General features: G+C 35.1%; 2 protein-coding genes across 2 annotated transcripts; one reads left to right on the top strand and one right to left on the bottom strand.

Moving 5' to 3' along the window:
- The first annotated feature begins 954 nt into the window (after positions 1-954).
- On the top strand, positions 955-18,219 carry LOC129245315 (uncharacterized). Its single transcript, XM_054883399.1, has 2 exons — positions 955-1,046; positions 16,900-18,219. Exons 1-2 carry the CDS (start codon positions 1,023-1,025, stop codon positions 18,217-18,219), a joined length of 1,344 nt encoding a protein of 447 aa, XP_054739374.1. The 5' UTR covers positions 955-1,022.
- Positions 18,220-21,376: 3,157 nt separating this feature from the next.
- Positions 21,377-25,118, bottom strand: LOC129244176 (uncharacterized). The gene is made up of 3 exons (XM_054881791.1): positions 25,107-25,118; positions 21,863-21,957; positions 21,377-21,758 (listed from the first exon to the last, which is right to left on the bottom strand). Exons 1-3 carry the CDS (start codon positions 25,116-25,118, stop codon positions 21,377-21,379), a joined length of 489 nt encoding a protein of 162 aa, XP_054737766.1.
- Between the last annotated feature and the right edge of the window lie 2,443 nt (positions 25,119-27,561).

The raw sequence follows: 27,561 nt of genomic DNA, 5'->3' as shown, positions 1-27,561 counted from the left end.
TTAATGCATATTTTTGGAACTAACCAAGAGTAGGCGAAATTGCTAGAAAATCAGAGATTATAAAATTTGTATCAAACGAGCTACCCATTTAAGGGTTAAACAAGAGAGTGTGTTGAAGAGCGCAAGCAAATAGCCAAGTACGCATGCTCACACACGGAGCGCATCTCTTAAAAGGCGCACAATACTCGTATATGTAATATATTGTTATAAAGCCGCGCTCAAATAGAAATAGAAAGAGCTGCAACCGGCAGATGTGAGCTTTTTTCAAGCTACATATATTGGCGCGCTTTCAGCTCTCTCTCTTCTCTACGCTCTCTACGCTTCACTTTCGCTTTCGTTTGCGTGCTTTTGCTAACAATTCCGTTATTATGTCATTGCCAGTGGGCGCTTAACTCTTAACGCACAACCAAGACCACCGTTATCACAACTCAAGGTTGGAGTGATGTTGCAGCTTTTTTGTTTTGATTTTCGTTTTTGGTGTTTATTATTGCTTTTTCACTATATTTATTGCTTTTTGTCGCTCATTCCTGCCTCAATGCATGCGCGTTTGCATTTATTTAGCAAAACTACGTCGTCGGCTTAATTTTGAGTTGGTGATCTCTTGAGCTTGTTGCTGCATTTGCCAGTCACCCTCTTTTCAGTTATCTCTTATTGCTGTTTACAATTCGCTTTCCACGTATATATGTACATGTATGTCTTCCCTCGCTCGTTATACTGCATATGATGATTTTGACATTGCCGCGCATTGTGTTCGCTGTGGCTGCGCTGCATTTGGGGCGCTTTGCTGCTACGTCGGGGGTATTTAACTGGAGTGTCAAAGAATTATAAAAACAGTTTTTTCCTCCACACGCTGGAGTTCAAGTTGGTCTGCACGGCGTGCTAGCCGTACAAGTGGATTATATATATCGTTAGTGAAGGGAAATTTTGGATTTCCTTTTTATATACAACGTCGTGTTGCATAAAGGCCAAGCGTTCATTGTTACGCTGAAGTTGTAAATTTTGTGATTTAGGTCCCGGGAACCATGCGGATCCAGCGGAATCTAGTGGTAAATGTGCAAACAAATTGGACTTTTATTGCAATAGTAAAATTGAATTGACTCAAAACGAGAAAATAAAATGTGCTAAAAGTGATTAAATAGTGTTAATTAAAAATAATAAAAAATTCAGAGCCATAAAAAGTGTGGGAATATACTCGTATTTCAAATAAATACATTTTGTTTAATTTTTGCTCAAAAACCGAAATATTTCTTATGCACTGGACAATTCAAAAAAATGAAATTCAAATGCCATGCGAGAACTAAAATATTAATTTCTCTAAAAAAATCAATACTTGGAGGTAAATCCAACCACACCCAATTAGTTGCTTAACGTCACCTAAACTGCCAGCCAATTTTGCGCGCACAAGCAGTCTTCAAATATACGTACATCAGCAAACGCCTATTTATACGCTTCGTTGGTTAGGCAAATTTGCAGTAAAAATGCAGTGGCAGACATATTTAACAACAGCCAATATTTATATTAATACACAGTGCGCCTTTTTTTTGTGATTTCTCAATTTAATTGCATTCGTTTTTCCGCACTTTGGTTGCATTTAAAATTCACTTCCACCAAAGAAATGAGAAATGCGGCATTCGGACATCGCTGCTTACATTTCCGATGCGAATGCAATAGGAAGTATCGGCCAGCACTTTTGCGCTTTTTAATTTTAAATACTTTTTTCTAACAATACTCGCTCAAATGCGCGCACAGCGGCACCATTGCTCTTGTGTCTTTACACGAAAGACTTAAGTAGCGAACTTGAGTTTACTCGGTAGCGCCATTTTTTGTTTGCCTCTAATAATAAGCGTATGAGAGTGTGTATGTTTATATGCAGCGACCATCGTTAACACAAACTTCATTTAAATAATTCGTTTATTTTCATTTATTTTTTGTCATTAAATGTATATGTAATACAAAATATTACAAAGTTATTGAAAGCTTTTAATTGGAAGGATGTTAAATATTGTGTGAAGTCTGACAAGTTTACTTAACTTATGATTCAAAATCATTTTCTTTATTGCTATATTCGTTAAAATCTTTCTTACATGTTTTTCTTATCATTAATCTTAGAGATGATAGATCCAAAATAGCTATAATACAATTTCTGGTCATTTTACAGCAGGTAAAATAAAAACTAGAGGACATGGGAGCATTAATGCTTCATGCATGCACTATTATTTTTTTAATAATGCCAAAAAACAAGTTTACAAATATTTTTAACAAAAATTTATTATTTATTATTATTTTTTTACAAAAAGGTATGTTTTATCCTAAAACATTAAAAAAAGGGGTTGTCTGTAAAGTTGGTTTACTGACGATAGTTTAACGTGACAACGTCATAAGAAAATACTGATGGAATGGTTGCATTTTTCAAAAGAAAATTTTAATTTTATTTGTTTGATAGATATTTTGTATGGATATAGAGGAGGAGGTAAATGGAATTGCAATGGAATAGGTCAAGTTACATTTACACAAACGTGAAAAATGGCGAAACATTTATCAAATTCATGAAAGATATCTTCAATTTCGATTGTGCATCAGACGTTTATAAGTCAACAACACTAAGAGGCACAATCATCGATTTGACTTTTTCAAGACACATTATACTCGAAACACTCCCTTTCATTTCCTACTTTTCCTATCATATGCCTATTCTCAACAGAGAAATATGCAAATACAAATATGTGAATTTATATACATATTCGCATATACATCATATATATGTTCACTCAAGTTGGAGAGAGCCAGATATCGAACGTTGTCGAACGCGGAGGCCGATTGTGCCTCTTTGTCGTTCATTCCGCGCTCTCGCTTGCAGTTCAAGCAAGGTAACGACGCATTTTTTGGTGCATGCAGCGGCTACATCGAATTATAAGACGTTATCACGTCAAAAACATGTTATAAAAATCTTAAAAACTTTATAGCAAAATGTTCAACGTTGACTAAATCTCAAAATTATTAAATTTTTATCAAAATGTTTGCACTTTAGTTCTTATTATACTAAAGTCTATAAATAAACCAATATTTATAAGAATTTACGGAAATACGCAAATTATTTGAAACACTTGACATAGAATCGCCCACATCTTTTCAGAGAAAAATACTACGAATAAGCCGTAAATGCCAAATGTCTACTAGATAGCCGATTACAACGCAGTGTCTCTTTGAATTATTCAAAAATGATTCTACAATGTGCCAGTCCATGCTATTTGAGTCTGCAAGTGTTCCTCATTCCATTTATAAGCCAACTTTACACTGTTTGAATACCTAGAACTAAAGCTCGGAATGTATGAGTACAGCATTTTATACACTGATGGAGCAAAACACCATTAGATTTCAACCTGTAGCATTACAAAAAAGGCACACACCATCCACATTTCCACAGAAATTCTAGCAACTCGAATATCAATAACGAGCAATCAAGAGATTATATTTGAATTCACAATTTACAGTCATCCATTCTCTTCTCTATAAGCACCAGTCAACTTAAACAACAATAGCTACTACATACTACCCCACACCAATACGTTATTTTCTCTCATCAACATGTAAAACAATAGTTCTCAGCAGGTATCAGAAGTTCATAAAAATCATCTGCCGTTGCGAGGCGAAATAAAACTGTAAATGACTCCCTTTGCAGGATAATTTTAAGAGGACGCTACTGGAAATTCGGTATAACCAAACAAATGTCAAGTTTGCATCACAGGTGTTATGATATTATTTACATATGGGGAAATTTGATTATTTCGTCATTATGTATTGTACATTTAACGACTAACGTGTTTTCTCAATTTTTTCTAGCTAATATGCAGTATTAGTATGGTCTGTAGCCAAATTAATTGACAAGCAAAAAAATTACGCATAAGTTGATTTTAAAATCGTGGCAATGACATTAACACGTTTATATCCAAATATAGTGTACCGTGACATAATATGACTAAAAAGCTGTACAAATAAATAGTCGTTTTCAAATTAGCTCCAACACATGTGTATTAGGGATACACATTTTTGGGATTTTACTGAAACCGGGATTTTATATTATAGCCCCTAAGTCACGTCACTCACCCAAAATATAGAAAAAATATTAATTTCCTTAATCAAATTTACTGACAAATCATACGGCTTTCAATTAATTGAAGTTTGCGAATGACTAGCTAAAATCCTATGCAATTTATGCTTCAGGCAACTTTCAAAACACAATTCTCCGTCAAATACAATTTTAACTGTAAAAAAACGGTATTGCAAACGATCATTGCCCAACCAATGTTGCGACTAAAGCTTTTATTTCATTAAAAATAACAATTCTTCAGAATGCAAATTTTAACAATTACTAAAAAATTTTTTTTCAACAGTTTCGGGATTTGAATTGACTAGTCCCGAGATTTGCGTAATTAAAAAAATTTTCCATTCTCGGAGTCCCGGGATTGTCATTTCTAATTATATATTATTATATACACACATAGCCGAAGACGCTTGCAAAATAACATTAAAAAATCCACAAAAATCCGTATATGAAGAAATGAGAAGCAAGATGTTTACTTTAGTGCCGAAGAAAAAACCCAAATGAGGTTTGTACAAAAAACACTCGTCATATGAGCAATGCATACAATTTGTAAAACACACATTAACTTTTAAAAGGGTACAACTAAAATTAAAAATTACCACGAATTTTTCAAATAATTTAATTCTTCTTGTAACATAAATATCTAAGATTTGTTAATAAGTGGGAGATGAGCTATGATGCAAATGAAAAGAGAGACATAAAAAATATTAGCGCAGATATAGTATCGAATAAAACATATATCAGGTTGGACAAAATCAAAATAGAAAGAATATTTTGCAATTTTCTTCTTGCTTTTATTTCAGAAAAGGTAAGTGACTGCTGCATAAAGCTACCACACAACTGAATAAATTTAAATTTTTTGGATAGCCAGATATTTTCCAAGCACTCAGGTTATTTTGCTCATTGCACTAAAGCCAACAGAGAAGATTTACAGGAAAAGCAGAGACAGGTGGGATGGAGATTCATAACTTCACTTCAAAATTCCCAAATTTTTTTGAGAATCTCAGCAATTTATCGAGAGAATAAGAATGTGGGGCATCTATTATCAGTACATGCAATCCAAATATTAACGATCTACGTCTGGGGAATGCCAGAGAGCGATAGAGGAATTCTCTGTACTACCCATATTCTCCAACCAAGATATACAGAGGAAATTTTCGATGATGTATCTGGTAATAATGCTTCGTCCCCATGGATTACACCTCGTAATCGTCCAAATAGGACTCGTAGCCCACTCCTCCTATACCTAAAAAGGAATTTTTCTTCAACTTGATCAGACTTTTCTATGAAAACTTATTTGCAACTGTTGCCGCTATGCTTGGCCCGAAAACGGGCTTCGGTCCAATTGAACGTCAGAGTGGCATACGTCACTACCATCTGGTTGATAATGTCACACCTCCGACTTAGGTATTTTTGCCTCGAAAAAGCTTCTCTCCATTTGTAGGGCATCAAGCCATGCACTACAGCTAGGATGTACTCAGTGGCATACAAGTATATAAGTATACTTATATAAATAAGTAAGTAAGTGTTGATTTTAACACAACCCACTATTACCAGGAACTGCACTTGAATTAACGAATCGTCAACGACTTAGTATACATCAGCAGTACCAGCCCAACCTACTCGCAGGCAGTAGCCCATCGCCACTGCAGCATTAAAAGTAGTAGATAGCAAAATATATACAGAGGCTTAATCGCCACATCCGAATTACACTTCCTCCTTCGTAGATAGCTAAATACGTGCAGAGGGACAGTAACTCTGACAATTAAGAATGCAAAATAAATGTATTTTATCCTTGCCTTTTAGTCCCCACCTGTCTTCTACTGTCATAGAACAAACGAAGTGTACAAAGGACAGAGAGGGCTATTCACCCCTAACATATATTTTGCTACCTAAATATAGTGTTGAACTAGCGATTGCCCCTATTTATAAAAATACAATCGCTACCACGTGTGCTGGATGGAAAATCATACATCATACTAGGTTGTTCAATAATTTTTGTGATTCGATAAGAGAGAGCGTTGCTACTCGCCAATTTTTGTTTTTTTTGTTATGTTGGTACAGTCTTCATATGAACGTATATGAAGTTTCATTTCAATCTGTCAATTCAATTTTTGTGTACAAGCCATTTAACAATTTCCACAATGGAAAAAATCAAGTATCGTCCAGTGATTGAATTGTTATTTTTGGAAAGTTTAAAAGCAAAGGAAAATTATGAACGAGTGTTGAAAGTGTAAAGGACTTTCTGCCATCAATTAGTGCAGTAGAAAGATTGGTTGCTTAACTAAAACGTGGTCGTACAAGCCTTGAAGACGATCCAAGTCAAATACATCCAGCAACAACACCAGAAATTATAGAAATATACAGGATATCGTATTGAAAAGTCGTCGAGTGACTGAAAGAGTTTTAGTAGAAGCCATAGGGATCTCATTGAGCAGTGTAAGCAATATTTTGACTCAAGTATTAAGTGTCAGAGAGCTGTGTGCACAGTGGGTCCTTGCAAACTAGTAAAACAATAAATTATGAATATTATTATAACCTTTTGGACCAGCTGAAGGTAAAAATTCGTGAAAAAATACTCATTTTGCAAAAGAAAAAATAGTTTACACCAGAACACTGCACCGAGTCACAAAATCATTTTGACAAAGGCTAAAATCTTTTAATTAAAGCTCGAATTGAACCAACTGTATTCACCATATCTCGCCCCTAGCGACTTCCATCTGTTGCCAGACCTAAACAAATTCCTGTTTACAAGTTTCCAGATTCTCACATCAGGGAGAGAATTCATAAATTGGAATCTCGTTGGAAGAAGTGTATTGATGTTCAGGGAGGCTATACTGAATAATAAAGTGTATTTCAAACCAAGAAATTGTGTTTTTTATTTATCGAATCACAAAACTTATTCAACAACCTAGTATCATAAACTAAGTGGCTGCGTTATTCAACCGAGCATCTTGCGAAACTCAGTACGTGTGAAAACCATAAGCATTACTAAAAATTCCCAAAAATGTCAACTAGATGTTTCGAGATATTTTATGTTCGGAAGTCTTTTATGAAAAAAAATGTTGAACATTGTATACCAAAATTTTTTTTCAAAAATCAACGCGATTTTTAAGTGACTTCAAACTAACACATTATATAAATTCTGATTAAAAGTTCAAATTTTTGATGATTAGTTTCACAAGTTTATTAAATTTTTCTGAATTGGAAAGTTTGGAACTTTGAATAATAAAATTTTCGTTACACAATGTACTATGTTTTTAGAGAAAATTAACGAAAACAAGTTAGCATAACTTAAATATGTGAGCATAAGTCTACATACATAAAATTTGTATTCCGAATACTGTAACATCTAAGCAAAATGAATTGTTTTGCCACAAATGAAACCTGGAGTGATAAAGGTAAAGCCAAAACCATGTGTAAATAACAAACAAGCGGAAGTTTTCCTATTCACTAAGAAACGATAGATCGAACAGTGTTTGTTGCCAGCACGAGGCTCATCTGAATGCATGTAACTATAATATATTTTAGTCATATTCACATATATTCGTATATGTGTATGTATGTATGTAGGTACATATAACACTTTCACTATTATCGAGTTGCCCAAATGCAATTAGCACTTTTAGTGCTTCTGCCATAAAGCCACGATAAAGAAATACACACACCGCCGATTGCAAAATCACACTGCGTCATCAATCCCGAATTCACCGCTCTGCTTACCGCTATAATGTATGTATGTATGGATGTATGAATGTAAATATGTAGTTTTGCCTATTTCGTAAGTCTTCCGCAAGGTATTCATATCTCACTGGAAACTTGCCCATCCACTTGTATCATTTTTGCATTCAACTATAAAAGTGAGATAATATATTTTTGTGTGTTCATTTTTTTTTGTTTGTGTGACATACTAAGTGAAAACTTTGCATTTACTTTCGATGCAAGAAATTGCAGTTGAATTGTCGAAATATTGCATTGCACAAAACTGGCGATAGGCACACAAGGATGTGATGTAACTGACTTAAAGTTATTGACGTCTGTTTGTGACTAAAATCTTTTGAGATGAAATTTCCTTAAAACAAAAAAAATACAATATTACTTAACTCTTTTATACAGAAGTTATAGGGTGACGGAGTTGCAATGTTGGGGTTCCAACTGCTTCTGCCTATTATTGCATTTTTTTCATTCACTTATTTACTTGCCCTAATCACTATTAAGTCTCCCACTAAGCTTTCTTCTCATATACCCCGCTCTACAAAATTATAAGCGAACCACTATTATTTAATAAAATTATGGTCCATACAACAACAAAAATCATGTAACACAACGTATCAAACTTTGTACAAAATTAAAAAAAAAAATGCATCCCCTTTTTAACGCGAATTTTTTCAACATTTCTGGGTATGCAGTTTTATAGCCCATTGAATTTTAGCATAACAAAGTGCAAGTTCAAGTGACTACAAAATACCGTTGATTTTTGACAATTTTTTTCGCCAAGGTGTCACGCCTTTTCTTCCTTAAAAAGTACAAAGTGGCGTAAAATTAATTATCCAATTTTGTTTATGAATAACTTTTTCACTAAATAAAAGAAGGTATTTGAGTGATTTAAATCTTTATTTTGATCTTTATGCGCTCTATTGTGTGTTTTGTGTACAAAGATCACTTGAAAAGTTCGTGCAAAGTGAGAGAGGTGACACTACTACTGACCAAGTTTCCTCCATAACGCCATATTTCTTTGTATTTGACATTCGTTTGAATCGAGGAAGGAAGTGATTTTCCTTTTCCATCACGACAACGCAGCAGTTCCCGCCTCAACAGTTGTGGTCACAAAATTAATGAAAACAGGGTCTCAACTCGTTTCACATCTCTCCTATTCTCCAGACTTGGTTCCCTCGGATCCCTTGAACAAAAAGCTGCTTCTTAATGGCGATCACCCCTCGGCAGGCAATGGCAAAACTCCGAGTACATTATCGCCAAGAATAAAGCCTTCCGGTCAAAGGCGGCATAAAACTGTAGGTCGCTAAATTTTTTTAACAACCTCAAGACGCACATCACAAATCAGGGTCAGGTGCTCAGCCAAGCACATAAAAAAAGATGTAAGCGCCACTCACAGCGGGATAACATCGAAATCTATATCTTTGCCGTTGCTACGAAATCTGTTTGTTTGCACTTAATTGTTAATTGCCCCATAGTAAATGATTATTTTTATGGTTGGTATGGCATAAAATATCCGTCGATTAAAATAACTCATGTGGTGATGAAAATAACTCATATGGTGATGAAAATAACTCATAATATGGAAACTATTTAACAATGTTTACAACTCCATGTAATTTGAATGGGCAAAGCTATCATTTTGATGGGAAATTACTAAACACAAAACCAAATAAACTAAATTACGCATAACAAAACAAACTACAAATAAAATATGCAAAGTTCAGCATTGTTTGTTTATGTTCACAAATTTGTCATCATGAGTCATCAAACACAAAACCTATTTAAAATACAATAAGTCAGCCAAGGGCTATATAAAATAGATAAAAGAATAAAACAATAGGTGTAGTAATAATACAAATAGTCAAATATTTGAATTGAATTAAACCAATGTACATATATGATTATTATGTATATAGTTTTAAGGTGGTGAGGAAATACTGAGAAAATGAACATAGGTAGCCGGTTAGTTAACCCATTACTGTCTATATGGTGTATATTTATACATCAAAAATAGATTATAGAATAAAAATATGAAATTTGCGGAAAAATTAATTGTGGGATGACATTCAATTCGAATTTTTACGAAAATTAGCACACGTAATTAAAACGTACCACTTCATAACGACCGAAAGGGAATTTTAATACTACATAATTTGAACCAATTGTATATATAAGAAGGTTCTAAATAAGTAAAATACTTTCTATTAGAGTATAATCAACGGCATGGATAACGATTTTTTCTAACAAGAAATGTAAATGGAGAATTTTGAATTTCTTTTAAAGAGCTCTGAGAATTGATTGAGAATTGATGGAATACACTGATTATATTTTAAATGTAACTTTCGGCAGTGTATTTCCCCTAAAGAAAAGGTATTGTTTGAGGGGACATAATAAGAGTTTGTATTTTAATTAGACATCTGTAGTAAAATTAGACATATAATATTTTCGTTCTTCAACTAAAGAAATTAATAATTCATAGGCCATATTTTCATTATTAATTTCGAGCCACAGACTGATGGCAAATACAATTTTTGTCCAGATAAAATTTTCGTTAAAACAAGTATGAACTCTATTGTAGCTTTTAGCGAAATGGCAATATTTAAAGATTAGTAGATGTACCGAAATTTGTAGTTAAGAGCAATGCCTCTTGCGGAAAGGATAAACGCAGGTTATCAAATTGATAAAAATATGGAGAAAGCAATAATTAAGAAGAATAAATAGATTAGTATAAAACTATAATTTTATAAAGAAAATATAATACTATTCCATTCAAAAAAACATTTAAAAAAATCTTGAAAAAATATTTAATTTTTTTAAAAACTCGTATAAAGTGGTATTGCTTCACCATCTGATTGGTGCCTTATCGTCAAAGGGAAAGTACTTGTATTTTCTTTCCCTCTTCTTCCTTCAGCTGAAATTTGGCAATATCCCAACAAATTATTAAATTTGTAGAATCGACATCACCTAATATGAATTCGTCTCAATTAGCGCAAAAAAATCGTCGCTCGAATCAACTATAGCAGATCAGCTGCTCCCAACGAAAAACACTTGGGAAGAATAATGGATTAATACTCCAGGTGAACCGCGAACAAATTTATTTTCATCAGATAATTGATTTATAGGGCACTTTAGAGCTGGGAATCGGTTCAGTTGGTAAAGTTCACTTTATTGGTTTGTGGAGAATGCGATGCCTAGTCTGCGATATTTTTCTAATCTAAAAGACTTTTTTATATATTTGTTCCACAAAAATTCCACGTAAATATGGCGCAAGTTTACCTGCAGGTAGTAATGAGTTAAATATTTAAGTAAGCAATGAATATTGGAATACATAAATAACTGGCTCACAAAAGCGTGCAGAGCAAAACACAAAAGCATTGAATTTATTAAGAAAAATTTATTTCACAAAACGCGTGAACTCAAAATTTGTGAACAATAGTTTGGATTGCGAGTTTAACTATCTGATGATGAAAATTATTAATATTATATTTTACATTGTTTGGCACAGTCCAAACAGCTGCTGTGCGGCAAATGGTAATCAGCAACAGATGCTTCATTATGAATATAATTGCTTACATTAGTTCAAATGAAGTGCTGCGGTTTTAGCAACAAATTTAGTGGGGTTTCCCCATTATCATTAACATTTGTACCATCTTCAGATGGACAAAATGTGTAGCGAATGCAACAATGTAGACATCAAAGTACGAGTACATATACGAGTATCAACTCGAGTGCAGATATGATGTCACTGGTGCCGAAATGATGATAATTGCGCTTATTATTGTTGCGAAATTGTTATTTTAATTTTGATGTCTTTCATATTCCAAAGCAAAAGGCAAAGGTAGTCAAAGTTTCGATGCTTTTGGTTCGAATGAAAGACCCCATGAAATCCATGAAAAAGGTTCAAACTGTGCTGTGCAATGCAGTTGTAGCAGGCGTTATGATGAATAAAACAAAGGGTGCATGAGAAAAGTAATTTCATGGTTTTGAAAAGTTTTTCCCATTTGTGCATAAATCAACAGTGTGTCAGTTGAGCAAAAATAGGAACAAACGAAAGAGGGAAGCAAAGGGAGATGTTTGTATGTGTGAATTTATGTACGTATGTATATAAGCATGTATATATTTGTGAAGCAAAGCTGTAAAGCAAAAAATATGGCACAATAGTCGGCGTCAGTGGCGTTGGTGGCGCTAACCTAATTTACTTGTAATTCCCCATAATAACTAACATTTGTCCCAGTATGTGTGTGTGTGAATGAGTAGGTGGTACTTTTTAGTTAGTAAATCGTTTCAAACTTTGTGGCGTATAATAGTTTTAACATTTTGTGAAGTATATTAAACTTCATAAATTAGTTGTATTTCGTTGTTGTTTTGTCAACAAGCGGTTACGCAAACACGTATACCTCGATTACATGATTTTATAACACGACTTTATGGGTGTGTATTATTTTAAATCATTATTATTTTTAAATAAGTACGTGGGAAAATTTGTTAGTGCATCTATTAGAAATCATAAGGGTGTTAATTTTATATGCCTTAGCGCTTAGTTAGTTGAATGGAGGGATTAGACCATAGCAGAAACTTCGAAAAATTAATTTCTTTTTTTTTGTTTTTTTGTTTGTTGTGCATAAAAGATGCGCCAAAATCGCAAAAATTACATATTCATTGGATAAGGTGGGTACAATGTCTAAATAACTGGTGATTTTTTAGCTTTTATCTTTTTAAACACTTGGTTTAAACAGCTGACGCACGTTTCGTATTTTGTTTCACTGTCAAACATCTTCAGTTTGGTCTATAGTTTAACCATGAATCGTCTTACAAACGAACAACGCTTGCAAATCATTGAATTTTATTATAGAAACGCGTGTTTTGTTAAGAAAGTTTATCGCGCGCTTCTTCCATTCCAGTGATGATGCACATTTTCACCTCAGTGGATTCGTCAATAAGCAGAATTGCCGCATTTGGGCGAATGATAATCCAAGAGTGATTCCCGAAAAACCAATGCACCCTCAAAGAGTGACTGTTTGGTTCGGTTTATATGCCGGCGGCATTATTGGGCCGTATTTTTTCCAAAATGAGGCCGGTCAGGCAGTTACTGTGAATAGTGTTCGCTATCATGAGATGATATCCAACTTTTTATGGCCCGAATTGGAAGATATGGATGTGGACAATATGTGGTTTCAGCAAGAGGGTGCCACATACCACACAGCACGCGTAACAATGGACTTGTTGAGAGGCGAGTTCGGTGAACATTTTATTTCACGATCGGGACCTGTCAATTGGCCACCCAGATCGTGCGATATAACACCTTTAGATTATTTTTTGTGGGGCTATGTTAAAGCTCATGTCCAACATTTGCATGAAATAATCTTCAAACATTAAATTATATGGACTGTACTATCGTTTTAAATAAAAATTGCATGCATTTTTTTTAATTTTACGTGGCTATAGCTCTTAAAAAATCCCTTGACTTCTAAACTGTAAATTTTGGCATACTCGCTCTCTGTGCGCTGCGTATCATACAGAACTTAAAAAACAGTATATATAGTATATAGGTATATGAAAAATGTGAGATGTGCTTTCTTAAGTCGGCCTTTCAGCGTTTTATTAGGTGCTATTTGTGTAATAGACTTTGTGTTCTTGCGATAGATGGAGTGATCTCGAGCCCTTTTGTTGCTTCCTCTAGAGTACCGCAAGCCAGTGTGTTTGGGCCGCTTCTTTTCATGCTTTTTAGAAATGATCGCAGTAGTAGTCTCACCTTTGCAAATTTCCTGATATGCAGTTGATTTAAAGGTATTTTCGGTAATTAAAGGTGATCTGGGTGTTAATAACCTCCAGAGAGATGTTGAGATTCTTGACTTCAGATAACTGAAGTCCCAACTTCCTTTGAATTTGAGCAAATGTTTGCACTGGACTTATTCAACGACTTATAAAAAATGTTGCTAAGATCCATTTTATCGAATTGAGCGTTAGTGAAATTAAAGATCTTGGAATAATATTCGATAATAGGTTAACGAAACCAACGCAAGACAAGTTTTGTTGAGGCCCTATGCTCCCGATAAGAGTGAACAATAAAAAAATAGGTTCTCTTTTACTAGGCATATTAGTTATACCTTCTACTCAAATATGAACGAGACGTTATCCATAAAACGGTCCGCGGATGACATATGGCAAAAATAAATTTTTTGTTTTTTGGTAGGACTGTTATAAGCTTACATGGCAAATTTCAGCGTGATATGTCACATAGTTTGTTTTCTGTGCTACTGTAAACAAGTCAAGCTCGAGTGTGTTCTTCGAATTCTCTTTTATGACTTCAATTGTCTCAAAATGTTTTCCACGGAGCGGCAACTTGAGATTGGGAAACAGGAAAAAGTCACATGGAGCCATATCAGGCGAATACGGTGCTTGCGAAACGATATTAACATTATTTTTGTTCAAATAATCGCGAACAAGACGTGATGTGTGAGCTGGTGCATTGTCGTGATGCAAGAACCATGACTTGTTGTCCCACAATTCCTTCCTTTTAAGACGAATGTTCTCGCGCAAACGCTTTAAAAATTCTAAATAATATTCAGCGTTAACCGATTTTGCGATTTGTGCGATTTTCAAGCACAATTTCCTTTACTTTTCCGATGTTTTCGTCGTTTACTGATGTTGCTGGACGACGTTCATGAGGCAAGTTTTCAACCGATGTACGGCCCTCTTTGAACGATTTGTACCACTGGAAAACACGTGCACGCGATAGAGCAGGATCCCCATAAGTTGTTTGCAACATTTTTAAGGCGTCTGAAGCCGAAATTTTGTTGGAATAACAAAATTTCAAACAAATTCTTTGTTTAACTTGAATTTGCATTGTTAAATTCGAAGAACACACTCGAGCTTGACTTATTTACAGTAGCACAGAAAACAAACTATGTGACATATCACGCTGAAATTTGCCATGTAAGCTTATAACAGTCCTACCAAAAAATAAAAAAAATTATTTTTGCCATATGTCATCCGCGAACCGTTTTATTGATACCGTCTCGTTCATATTTCAGTAGAAGGTACTTCCATTCTAAGGGGACAACGTGAGCTCTAATTTATTCATCTAATATTCCTATCGCTCGAGCTATTCGTGAATTTAATGCTATTAGTCATACTGCCTTCCTTGACATTTCGGTTTCAAAGGCACCTTTTCTTAATTCTTTGAATTTCGTGTTTTTTTTTTTTGAAATTAATAGTATTGTTTTAAGTTTTAGTTACTTAAAACTATTTGTGGTCTGTAAGATTATAAATTCTTCTTCTTAATTGGCGCGTTATTCGCTTAAGTGATTGTAGCCGAGTTCAACAATGTACGCCAGTTGTTTCTTCTGATGCTAACCGGTGCTGGTTGGATACACGAAGTGAAGCCAAGTTCTTCTCCACCTGATCTTTCCAACGCACAGGAGGCCTTCGTTTTCCTCTGCTGCCACCATCGTACCGCATCAAATAGTTTCAGAGCCGAATCGTTTGTATCCATTCGGACGTCATGACTCAGTCAGCGAAGACCCTGGATCTTTATTCGCTGCACAATGTCTGTAAATTCTTAGACTAAATAAGTAAATAAACAAATTTTTAAATTCATAAAAATCTCTTCAAAAAATCGATTGAAAGTTGTTTTAACAGATAAGCCGACAATCGCTTAAAATGGAAAATCTTTCCTCAGAAGATTGAAAAAAATATTAAAAAGGAAGTATAATTAATACAATGTTGCGTACAATTAATCCTCCAATTTTGTTTTTGAATAACTTTAACTAAATAAAAAAATATTTTTAATGATGGAATTCTTTATTCTTACCTTTATGCGCTCCATTGCATGTCTGCAGCTGTTTGGTGTGCAAGTGTCAAATATGATTGACATATGACGCCATTTGCAAAAATTATAAGCATTCCAATAAACTGATTAATTTTGTAAATAAAATTACTCAAAGACCTAATTAGATGATTAATTTTGTGCCACATGATATTACTTATACTTCCTTTTTAAGTTTTTGTTATACCCATCTGAGGAAAGTTTTTCCATTTTTAGCGATTGTCGGCTGTTGTTAAAACAACTTTCAATCGATTATCTGTAGTTTTTTATGCTTATTTAAAATTTACTTGGGTATATATTTTGTGTTGGTTTGCTCATTGTTATATTATGTAAATCTACCTTTTACCATAATTGTGGTAAATTACCTTTTGAGCTCCACTTCTGTGCTGATCACCGCATTTCGCTATTCCAGTTGAGTTTTAAAAATCAAAAACCAAAAAAAACTGAGCCGGAACGTAGTGACCTTCACTTTTGTTACTCCATTTTGCTGACATATTTATTTGTTTTGTGTATGCATGTATGTATGTATGTAGCACAGATTTTTATCATTCAATATATGTACTACTCTACTTTCATCTGAATTTATTCATATAGGTACAATGTAGGTATGAATGTATATGAAGGCATAAGGTACCTTGTTTTTTATATGTGGTCAACATCATGTCTTACGTTATTAACCTTTTAATTTTAATTTAATTTAATTTTTCTTATTTTGTTTTTTTGTATTGCGTCAACCTTTACCGCCTACAATCTCCCTTTAGTGCCATTTTTCTGGCTCGATTCCCATTTAAAGAAATTGCATCATAAATGAATTAACAAATACCTGCGTACTTACGTATAAATAAACACATACCCACACATGCACAGACGCATATTTGAGGACCACCGCTGGTTCATTTGGAATGTTATGCAAATTTGAAATGGTCATTGTGCCGGCAGTCAATAACCGTCAGCTAATCATCAACAGCCGAACAATGCCATCTGCATTCCAGTCTGTCTTGACCTCAATAGTTAGCAGATACAGGCAATGACCTTTTTTAGCCACTAGCCGGTCGTTAATTTTATGACGTACAAGTATAAGCTACGAATTGGTTACTTCAAATTTACTCATAAGGAAATTAACTCCGTAATGTTATTTTTTCAAAATAATTTATTCATAAACTTTTTCCATTCTTTATTTATGTGCTAATCCATGTGCTTATCAATTCTCACTTTTAACATCCATTATGTTCTTTTTCACTCTCCTCCACAGTTTTGTGCTCTCGGCACGCTCTCCTTGCTCACACTCGTCGCCGGTAAGGCGCTGATCGATCAACAAGCCGCCGAATCACAAGCGAATAGCGCCACCGTTGCGCAGCAACGAATTGGCTGGGATCATGATCAACATGAGGTTCACGATCATCACTATCACGAGCATCATCACGATCCGGGCTTTTGGAAGAAGAAAGTGACCTGGAAGGAGGGATGGAAAAAGATTTGGAAGCCGGCGAAAAAACAAATTTGGAATCCGTCGTGGAAGCAAATCTGGAAGCCCGTTTGGGTGCCAGTGAAGGTGCCCGCTTGGAAGGATATAAAAGTGCCGGCATGGAAACAAGTGTGGAAGCCAATATGGAAGGAGATACAGGTGCCCGCGTGGAAGGAGATACAAGTACCAGATTGGAAAAAGATTTGGAAGCCGATTTGGGTGCCGACGAAAGTGCCAGCATGGAAGGATATACAAGTGCCGGCATGGAAGCAAATTTGGGTGCCCGTTTGGAAGGAAATACAAGTGCCGGCGTGGAAAGAGATCCAAGTGCCCGACTGGAAGCAATACTGGACGCCAGAGTGGATTAAGGTGGGCATTCCTGGTGAGAAGTATTTGGGTAAGGATCCCGAAGGTTGGGAATACACAAGTCACGACTTATGGAAGAAGAAGTTAATCTGGAAATCGCATTGGAAAAAGATTTGGAAGCCAGCGAAGAAACAAATTTGGGTGCCTAGCAAGAAATTGGAGTGGAAAGAAGAGTGGAAGCAGATTTGGAAGCCGGCAAAGAAACAAATCTGGGTTGACGATAAGAAATTAGAATGGAAAGAGGCGTGGAAACAAATTTGGAAGCCAGCTAAGAAACTCATCTGGATACCAGACAAGAAACTCGAATGGAAAGAATCTTGGGTACAAATATGGAAACCGGCGAAAAAACAAATCTGGGTAGAGGATAAAAAATTGGAATGGAAAGAAGCGTGGAAACAGATTTGGGTACCTGGCTGGAAGGAAATATGGGTGCCAGCTTGGAAGAAGATCTGGCGGCCGGTAATAATATCAGAGTGGTTCCCCACGCCCGATCATCATCATGAACACCATCATGAACATGTCGAGCATGGTTGGGATCGCAAGGATGTCCAAGCGAAGGGCGGTAGTAATAAATTGGTGTGGAAACGCGATGACAAAGCAACGCAACTCAAGCCAGTCGCCTCAGCCGATTTTCAGGCAAAAGCAACCGAAGTGAAAGCATCACCGGCGGTGGGTACACAACCTGTAGCAGCAGCGGCGACAACCGCGCAAGCCCAAGGATTCAAGTTCCCTGGAGCGTAGATGATAGAGGATTTTTTTAAGTAAGAATTTGTCTTCCCTGTTGTATATATGGGTTTGTAGAGAGCCTTTCGCGCAAGTCGCCAGTCCTTGGACGCCGTCTGCAGCTATAAAAGCAAAGCCATTTATTTTTGTGAACTACATATAAGCGCGCCTTCCCCGCAGACAAAGCACAAATTGCAAAGCAGCGTTTATATGCAAATATGTATGTTATGCCAGCAAGTATAGTCACGCGTACATAGCAATGGAAAAAACATTAAAGTCCGCGTGCCGCATTCTACCACATCATAACCACATATTGATTGTTGTATTTGTAAATATGTATTCGAGTCGTTAGTTTTTAAGAATTTTCACAAATCGTATCGAATGTGTACATTTTATTTAATTTTATTTAGTTTTAGAGCGCTACTCCACTACCCATCTCCTGCACGCGAGTGTACGTTAACTGCATACGAACGTAAGTCCTTCCATTCACACTACACTTCAGACTTCGTCGATGTCACAACCATCTCTACCAAGTATCTACACTTTCTGTATAAACTTTTATTAAATTATATATGCCACAACAATAACAATAACAAGTAAATATAAACATGTAATTTATATTTAAGTTGTTTCAGTACTCTGCGTAATTTCATTTGATTAGTTTTAAGCGAACGGCAACCCTGTCGTAAAACACTATAAGAAAGAATAAAGAATTAATGAGAATTTTTTATACAAACTCAAAATTAAAATATTTTAAACATAAATGTGTTTTTTTAATATATTTTTTTTTAGAACTGAATACTTATTAGTATTCTAATCACACCACATATTTTTTATATCTTTTTTTACAAACCGTCATGCCAAAAGTAAAGTTATAACATATTTGTGTGTTATGTATGTGTCCTAATTATGAAGCCAATTTTTTGTGTGGAGTTTCCGTCTGATGGAACTTGGCTGGAGGTGTGACTTCATTAGAATCAATGAGGCGCTTCGGACCACTCCTACTCTAGCGATGAACGCAATGTTGGCCGCAATCATACTGAGAGGCTCGTGCTACAAGTTTTTCTTAAGCTACGGACATTCTACATAGTATCCTTAAAAACTTTGAGTTCTGCCCGTTGGTGACTGATAAAATCACACCCTCACTAGGTCCGAACAGGACATCTCTATTCATATTCCCTCACGCGAAGAATGGATGAGGTGCAGCATTTGGAGACAATCCCTGGTGAACCTGCTCAGTCATAGGTCGAACTTGGACGGAAGGGTTGGTGAAGGAGTATTCTGCGAGAAACTTCCCAACCAGCTCAAATTCAAGCTACCGGAAAACTGCAGTGTTTTCCAAGCAAGGATAACGGCAATTAAAGAACAGTAGATAGGGTGCAGGCAAGTTTGCCCCAGGCTCAATGTTGGTGCGCTCGAAAGTAGTCGAGAAATGTCTGACTTCCCTTCTACTTCGATATTAGGCTCATTTTAGTGCTGGGTCACTGTGGACTTGTAGGAAAAAACTGCTGGACGTATGAGTTAGCTACACAGGGAATACAATTTAATTGAGATTTCCTTAACTACCAATGATCTGCTCTTGTTTAAGTGGAGGTTTAACGAACTCTCAGCAAGAATAGCAACTTGAAAAGTCGTGAAATCGTTTTGGCTTCGAGCGAAACTCTTTCCGGACAATGCGCGTTAAGTAGCGAAGTGGTGCAACTTCTTACTGCAGTAGCTGTATGGGAGATAAAGTGGAATCACGAGGATGGCACTAGTATCTTGGCTCTCACGTTTTCGCTACATATACGGATATAGCAGATTTAAATGTTACGCACCTGATGAGTTTCATGAGTAGTACGATGCGATTAAAACAACCTTAAGTTGTTATAGTTCGATCTCCTCCAAAACCCTCGAAGCAGTAGCAACCCGAATGTTATTTTTAGTTTAAAGAACTGACGGAAGTGGCTTAATAGCAGCTCATATTTCACAAATCTAAATAAAACCACACAGAGTTACAGAATTTATGAATGGAAAATTATCCATCATTTGCCAAAATTGATAGTAGAAAATATATCAGCTGAGTTTGTTTACAAATTCTTGGCCAAAAAAGTTACCAATAGTATTTTTTATATATTCAGGTCAGATCATATGTTCTCGTGATTGACTAAAATTTCTCCAGCATAAAATGAGCACCCTTCTGGCATCGAACTGTCACTTTGCTCTTTCAATTTTTGAGTGCTGGATAATTTTATGGCGCTAACAAACGCTCATTTGCAAAACAATAGATGCAAGCTCAACATCAGTCAAACTTAAATAACCGGAGTAAATTATAGTTTCTCTCTCTGAGTGGGAAACCAAAATTTATCAGAAGACAGAAACCGAAGAAACGTTAGAAACTGCCATCTACTGGTTGACTACAAAGGCACAATGGAGATGAAGAAAAACGTTTTTGGGTACAAACATATACGATAGGTGCTTAAGTGCGTTGACTTCACAAGCTGGGATTAGAAGGTGGTGTACGAAGGTGGTGTACGCTTTGGTGAGTTTTAATATTTATTTATTTATTTTGTAATTTTGATTTTTTTTTTATAAAAATATAGGTCAAATTACAACAAAAACCATATAAAGCAAAGTTTCGAACTTTTTCGGCAAATTTTCATCCAAACTTCAAACTTTTTATTCAAAAATTTTAGAAAAATTTCAGTTTCAATTTGATAATTTCTGATGACGGTGTTCGCTATTTTCTTCCATTTAAAAAAATTTGGATCAGGCGCTAAATGGAGAAAATGCATAAAACGGCTTCCAAAAAAAATTCTCACAAATCAGTGTAATTTTTGATCTTCTTGGAACTTGCACTTTATTATATAATACAAAAATTTAATTTCTATAAAACTGTAATATATACATATGTATAAAAAATATCTGTACATATATTGTATACTTAGTACACTTTTCAAGCCCAAGTGGTGAATACTTTTCCTCAAACTCATTCGTTAAATATTTTATTTCATCCACTATAAAGATTATGTAAATACTTAAAGAGAATAACTTAAAACTAAATTAACTCAAACCAATAAATAATAAACATTCGTAATTCACGCTAATCCAAGTACTCCATATTTTTATACTCTAATTAAGTCAACGAATCGTCTTTGGTGAAAGAGATTGCATTAATCCACTCCCTTCCCTAACACTATTCAAAATCTAGTTCGCGCACATATTTGCGTTTGATGCCCTTCTTCCAACCACTGTGCGCACTGCTACTGCTATAAATAGACCCACTGCTGCTACTGTCACCACTCCAACCGCTGTAGCTTTTGGCCGAACGCAAACCACTGCTGCTGCTACTACTCCCACCGGCACTATTCGTGCTACCCTCCTTTTGCACCTCCCAGCCTGGTGGCACTTTAGGCAGTGGTACCCACTCATTCTGCACCACCGGACTCCAAACTTTCTTCCAGATGGACACATAGATCGCTTTCGGCCGCCAATATTTCACCCAACGTGACTTCCATTGCACATTGCGTTTCCAGAAGCCATCCGCGGATGGATCATGGCTAGCAGTGTGTTTCACACTACAATGAAAAGTTTAAGAGATCAGTCATACATAAAGCGACAATGAAAATAGTTGCATACATTTAGGCTATGCATTTATTTTAGGCTACAATTTGCTACTCACACTGTTGTCTGTGATGAAGCGGCGTGCACTGCGCAGCGTGTGTAGAAGAGTGTTGTAAAGCAGATGGCAAAGAGGCTGAGGTATTCACTAAGAAGCTGTGAAATGTGTAGGTATTATTTATTTTTCTTTTATAGGTCTATGAATAAGTTCGTGCGGTTTTTTTTCGAAATTTGAATTTCGGATCATTCCCATGGCTTTTAAACGTTTGGAAATGGTTGATTGATCAACTCCCAAAGTTTTTGCAACCTCTTCTTGCGTTTGAGCCGGATCTTGATCGAGCAATTCCTCCAATTCGGTATCCATGAACTTTGGCGGCGCGGCCAAAATCACCACTTTTAAAGCGTGCAAACCACTTCTGGCACGTTCGCTCAGCTAGAGCATGCTCACCATAAACTTCCACCAAGATACGATGACTTTCGGCTGCTTTTTTCTTCATATTAAAGAATTCCCCGCAAAAACACATTATTTGGCACGAAATTCGACATTTTCAAGTGTGGTAAAAATATTGTTGTTTACGCTTCAAATAAAAAACTTATACTGACGTTTGTGCCTTACGACAGTAGCTCTCCAATGAATGTTTGGAAATGTGGATCGATGGAATAATAATCAAGTTACGCCATCTGTTGTAAAACCGCACGAACTTATCAGTTGTTTGTTGTATATATTCATGTCTCAAATAGAAATTAATTGCTCTTAAGTTATTATTCTTATTGACACACCAATTAAAATTAAAAGTTTTTTACAATAAATATAGTTTTTTTGCTGTCTATAAAGGTGTATTTACATATTTTAAAAAATGCCATTATTTTTTTCGTAAAATTTCACGAAGGTCGGTCAAGAGGTATGAAATCGGTTTTACTAAAATTGGAAATAAAAATTTTGTTGCAGAATAATAATCTTTAAAGTTCTCTCAATTAGATCGGGATCTTTTGATTGCACAGCTTATATGCAACCCAACTCTTCGGCTTTTCAAAACAGAAAAAGTGAAACGAGTATGCGGTCACTTTGGTTTTTAGCTAAGTTTGTCGAACAAATATCATGCTTCAATTTCTGGTAATATTGGCGTTAGGGTTCTAATGAGGCCAAAACATTATATATATATAGATAATTGGCGCGTACACCCTTTTTTGGTGTTTGGCCGAGCTCCTCCTCCTATTTGCGGTGTGCGTCTTGATGTTGTTCCACAAATGGAGGGACCTACAGTTTCAAGCCGACCCGAACGGCAGATATTTTTATGAGGAGCTTTTAAATGGCAGAAATACATTCGGAGGTTTGCCATTGCAGCATTGACATTCCAAAGAATTCAAATGGCAACAAAACACAAGTCATTGTTGGTTTTGGTCTACTGCTACTTTCTCGAAGACATGCCTTGGCTGATTCGTATTTTCTTTAACCCGACAATAGCTTACTAAGCACAATTTCACGATTAGCTTATCTGATTCATTCGGTCACTGGGAATGTTTTAGAAATAAGTTTACTAAAACTACAACGTAAATCGAAACCAAAATATTTATTATAATAATGAATATTATTTTATTTCTTTTTTTTTTTGTTTATTGTTTTTTTGTTTTTTTTTTTTTAGAAGTAAGCTCGCAAAAACTATTAGGGGAAAAAATTTATTACGTGATATTTTTGAACGGATCCAATACAAAATTTTGTATTTGTTTTGATTTTTATTTGTTTCAGAAATAAGTTCACAAAAGCTATATCGTGAGGAAAAAAAATTATTACGCCATGTTTTTGAACGGATCCTATACAATTTTTTTTATTATATGTAGAAGGTGGCGCATAATTAATCGCTTTACCGGAATATTTATAATTGTTGCAAGTGGCGTCGTACGTCAATCATATTTGACATTTGTGAGCCAGACAAGCATACAAACAGAGCTATGGAGCGCGTAAAGTTCAAAATAAAGTCTTTCCATATTAATATTTTTTTTTAATTATTTAGTAAAAAAAACATTCAAAAACTAAATTGGATGATAAATTTTGCGCCATACATATTTAAAATATCAGAAATATTTATAGTTTTTTGCAACAATGGAAGTAGGCTTCGTTAATGTAAACAAGAAAGAGAATGCAATGAAAGAAATTGTTTACAAATTAAACATTTATACAAAAATTTACTCAGCTAGTCAACTCAAAATCTTAATGTCTGTCTGCGTATACAGTAGAGAGTAGAATTCCAATTGGTTTTCGTTTGAAATACTACTAAGGGAAAAGCTGTAAACCAGTGGGAGCTAATCGAAAGCCATCCTTTGGTAAAAACTTAACCTGAAGTTAACTGATAGATGGGTGATGAAGAAAACGCCTTTAATCAGCATCGCTGATTTAAGCACGCTGATTAAGCACTAAATCTGACATTGAGAAAATGTTGCCTTAGCGCTGGACGAGTGACAGCCAACCGTTATTATTATTAAGTGCACACAGGAGGCAATTTAATAAAATCTCTAAAATGTCTTGCATTTTTTAAGCATGCAACTTGTACAAAAATTAGCTACACTAATTAAAAATCGGCGGCCGCCGTAGCCGAATGGGTTGGTGCGTGACTACCATTCGCAATTCACAGAGAGAACGTCGGTTCGACTCTCGGTGAAACACCAAAATTAAGAAAAAAAAATTTCTAATAGCGGTCGCCCCTCGGCACGCAATGGCAAACCTCCGAGTGTATTTCAGCCATGAAAAAGCGCCTCATAAAAATATCTGCCGTTCGGAGTCGGCTTGAAACTGTAGGTCCCTCCATTTGTGGAACAACATCAAGACGCACACCACAAATAGGAGGAGGAGCTCGGCCAAATACCCAAAAAGGGTGTACGCGCCAATTATATATATATATATATATAATTAAAAATCCTCTGATTTAACAGAGATGGTAAGTCTATTGGGGTGAATGATTCCTTTTTTACAAAAAATTAAACGTCAGCAAAACAAAATTTTATTTATTATTTTCATTGCCATCAAATGCGAATTTTGCTTTTGGTTAGCAGCTAACCAGCAGCTCATCTTTCGATTAATTTTATCAGAAGCTATCTGACAGATATTTAGTAACTAGATATTGAGAAATCTTTTTTTTTTATTTGCCATCTATCGATTATATTCTCGTTCACGGCTTAATCAGATGTTGAGCAATCAATCCAAAGTATCTGCGCGCACACTAATCACCACATTTGGAATTAAAATTGGTTTTTCAATTTTGTGATCATAGATTAGATATCACTTAACACACTTTCACTTAGACACTCACTTTTATTCTCATATTTAGAATTTATTTATTTAAAATTCAATAAATGACTCTCCTTCTTAGTTATATTTCAATGCGTACACTCCATATACTTCAAAGTTTCGTACGATTTTAAAACGGCGGCACTTTCATTCGCCGCATTAAATACTCTGCGAAATTGTTGTGGGCTGAATAAATGTCAATAAATACGTAAGATTTCAAAAATGCATTCAAAATACAACGAAAATTTGTAAATTTGCATTGTTACGTAGCTTACAGTTAATCACTTTATATGCGGCGACACATCTCCTCACTCTTGAGCAGGAGTCTACTTTGTATTTAGTCTACTTTTAACGCAGTTCATCCACACTTTTGATATCACAAACCAATACATTAATATGTACCTCGTCGAGGTATCCCGCATGACAATTACAAATTCGTAACATGTGTAGAAGACCATTTAGTAGCATGGGAAACAGCTACAATAACAAAATAAGAGATTAAAGAGTTGAATTTTTCAAAGCACGACACACTTATTTGAACATATTTTTGGGATGTCCATGTAAAAAAAGATATTGTAAAATTTTGACAAAATACTTGAATCTACAATCTCAGATTCCAAAGATTCATTCAATCAATTGAATGTTTACTACGACGAATTTAAGCAAAATACATAAAATAATGATTCAAGTGGAGTACGAAAAGTGTACGATACGTGACTGTAGTTTTGAACAATTAACAAAAACAATTTGCGATTTGTATAACTATTGACTCTTATGTAATCAAAAGTAAAAGAAATCATGCAGACAACTAAAAAATAAATTTATGCACCAATTTTAACAACATTAATATTTGAGTGACCACTAACGTATACGAATACAAATTGCCATATAGGACTTCAAGGGGTTAAGCAGCTAATTTCACAAAGAGAAGAGTAGGAACAATTTTCTGAAACTTCCAATTTACGTAGAGCCTTATAAAAAAAAATAAAAAAAAAAAATAAATGATAGCAAATTTTAGTGGGTTTTTGGCGAAATCACCTAAAATATGATCTTCTGAATCAACCCCAATTTCAGCAACCAACTTTCTGTGGTCACTCAGAAAATAATAATTATTATTATAATACTTTTATAAAGAACTCCATAAATAATAATAACAGTAATATTTTAGCGGATTTCTCCTCGAAATTTCAGTTTTCCCATTTCAGCAAATTTTCGATTTCCGATATAAGGCAAATACATCTCTTTCCTAAGTGTTTGTGCTTAAAATCGTTTTACTGTGTAATGCGAAACTTCGCTGGCAACATCATTTTATTTCAAGGTGAAGAAAATAAATCAAAGTAAATCAAAATGAAAAGAATCAAAACAAAAAGAATAAACACAAGAAAATTTAAAATCAGCGGGCGCAGAAATTGTGGAATTTTTGATTTAGACGACTAAAGTAATGAAGGAAGCGCGAAAGCCCGTCCATACCTCAGAAAAAGGAAATTAAAAACGTGTTTAAAAAAGGATGTAAGTTCCATCATATATTTTCGTATCGTTATATGAAAAGCAGTGGCCATGTGGGTTGACTCGTGACTACCATTTGGAAGTGCACGATTTCGAATCCGCGGCCTCGAAACAGCAAATTATAGAACAAGTTATTTTCTAATAGCGCTTGCTGCTGGGTAGGCAATTACAAACCATTCTGAGTAAAAAGTTTAAAATTTTGATAAACATTTTCTGAACTTTTACAAATTTTATACAAAGTCCGAAGCCTTGCTTTATATGTATGGTTCCTTATTGTGGTATGAACTATATTTTTATAAAAACATAATTGTAATTACAAAATATATAAATAAATAGTCAAAACTTTTCAATATGTGTGTTCCTTTCCTTTTGACGCCGACAGTATACTTATATAATGTATATGAAAAGTTCTCAAATTTATAGTGCGAAGGCCTTTTTGGGAGTAAAGCACACCTTATTGGAGTGTTGAGTGTTTTCTTTACCTAGCGAAAAATTGAGGTAGTATAATAAATTAAATGTGCCCTATTTCAAGCAAACTTATTTTTTACAATTTTTGATAGATTCAATTTGAACACAATAGCGGTGTAAAATGTTGCTAGCATCATGTTGGCAACATGTTGCGAGCTTTTTCGCAGTAGGAAAAACTACATGTTTGTGAAAATTCAGTGAATGGCTTGGTAATATTGTGATTTGTGAGATTTAAACTAATCAAACTAATAAAAACTAAGTGCCATGTGTTAAATTATGAAAGCACAAATTAATATCCGTCCGGCTCTCTCGAAAAATAGACTATGCTACCTGGGTGCTCCCAGTTTTGAAAGGCTAGAATGTATCCCTGAACTCCAGTTTGAGTGACTCCTAAAATTCGTGAACAGTACGCGCATCTTGAGCGATACACATTTTTGCTAAAAATAGAGCTCTGTAAGGCGATTCACTAACACATTTTAACGATATTCGCATTGTTTCTTTCG

Source organism: Anastrepha obliqua, chromosome 4 (assembly GCF_027943255.1).
Source record: "Anastrepha obliqua isolate idAnaObli1 chromosome 4, idAnaObli1_1.0, whole genome shotgun sequence".
NCBI classification, from domain to species: domain Eukaryota; kingdom Metazoa; phylum Arthropoda; class Insecta; order Diptera; family Tephritidae; genus Anastrepha; species Anastrepha obliqua.
The sequence above is the reverse complement of the archived record's forward strand: the minus strand, read 5'-3'. Positions and strand labels throughout refer to the sequence as shown.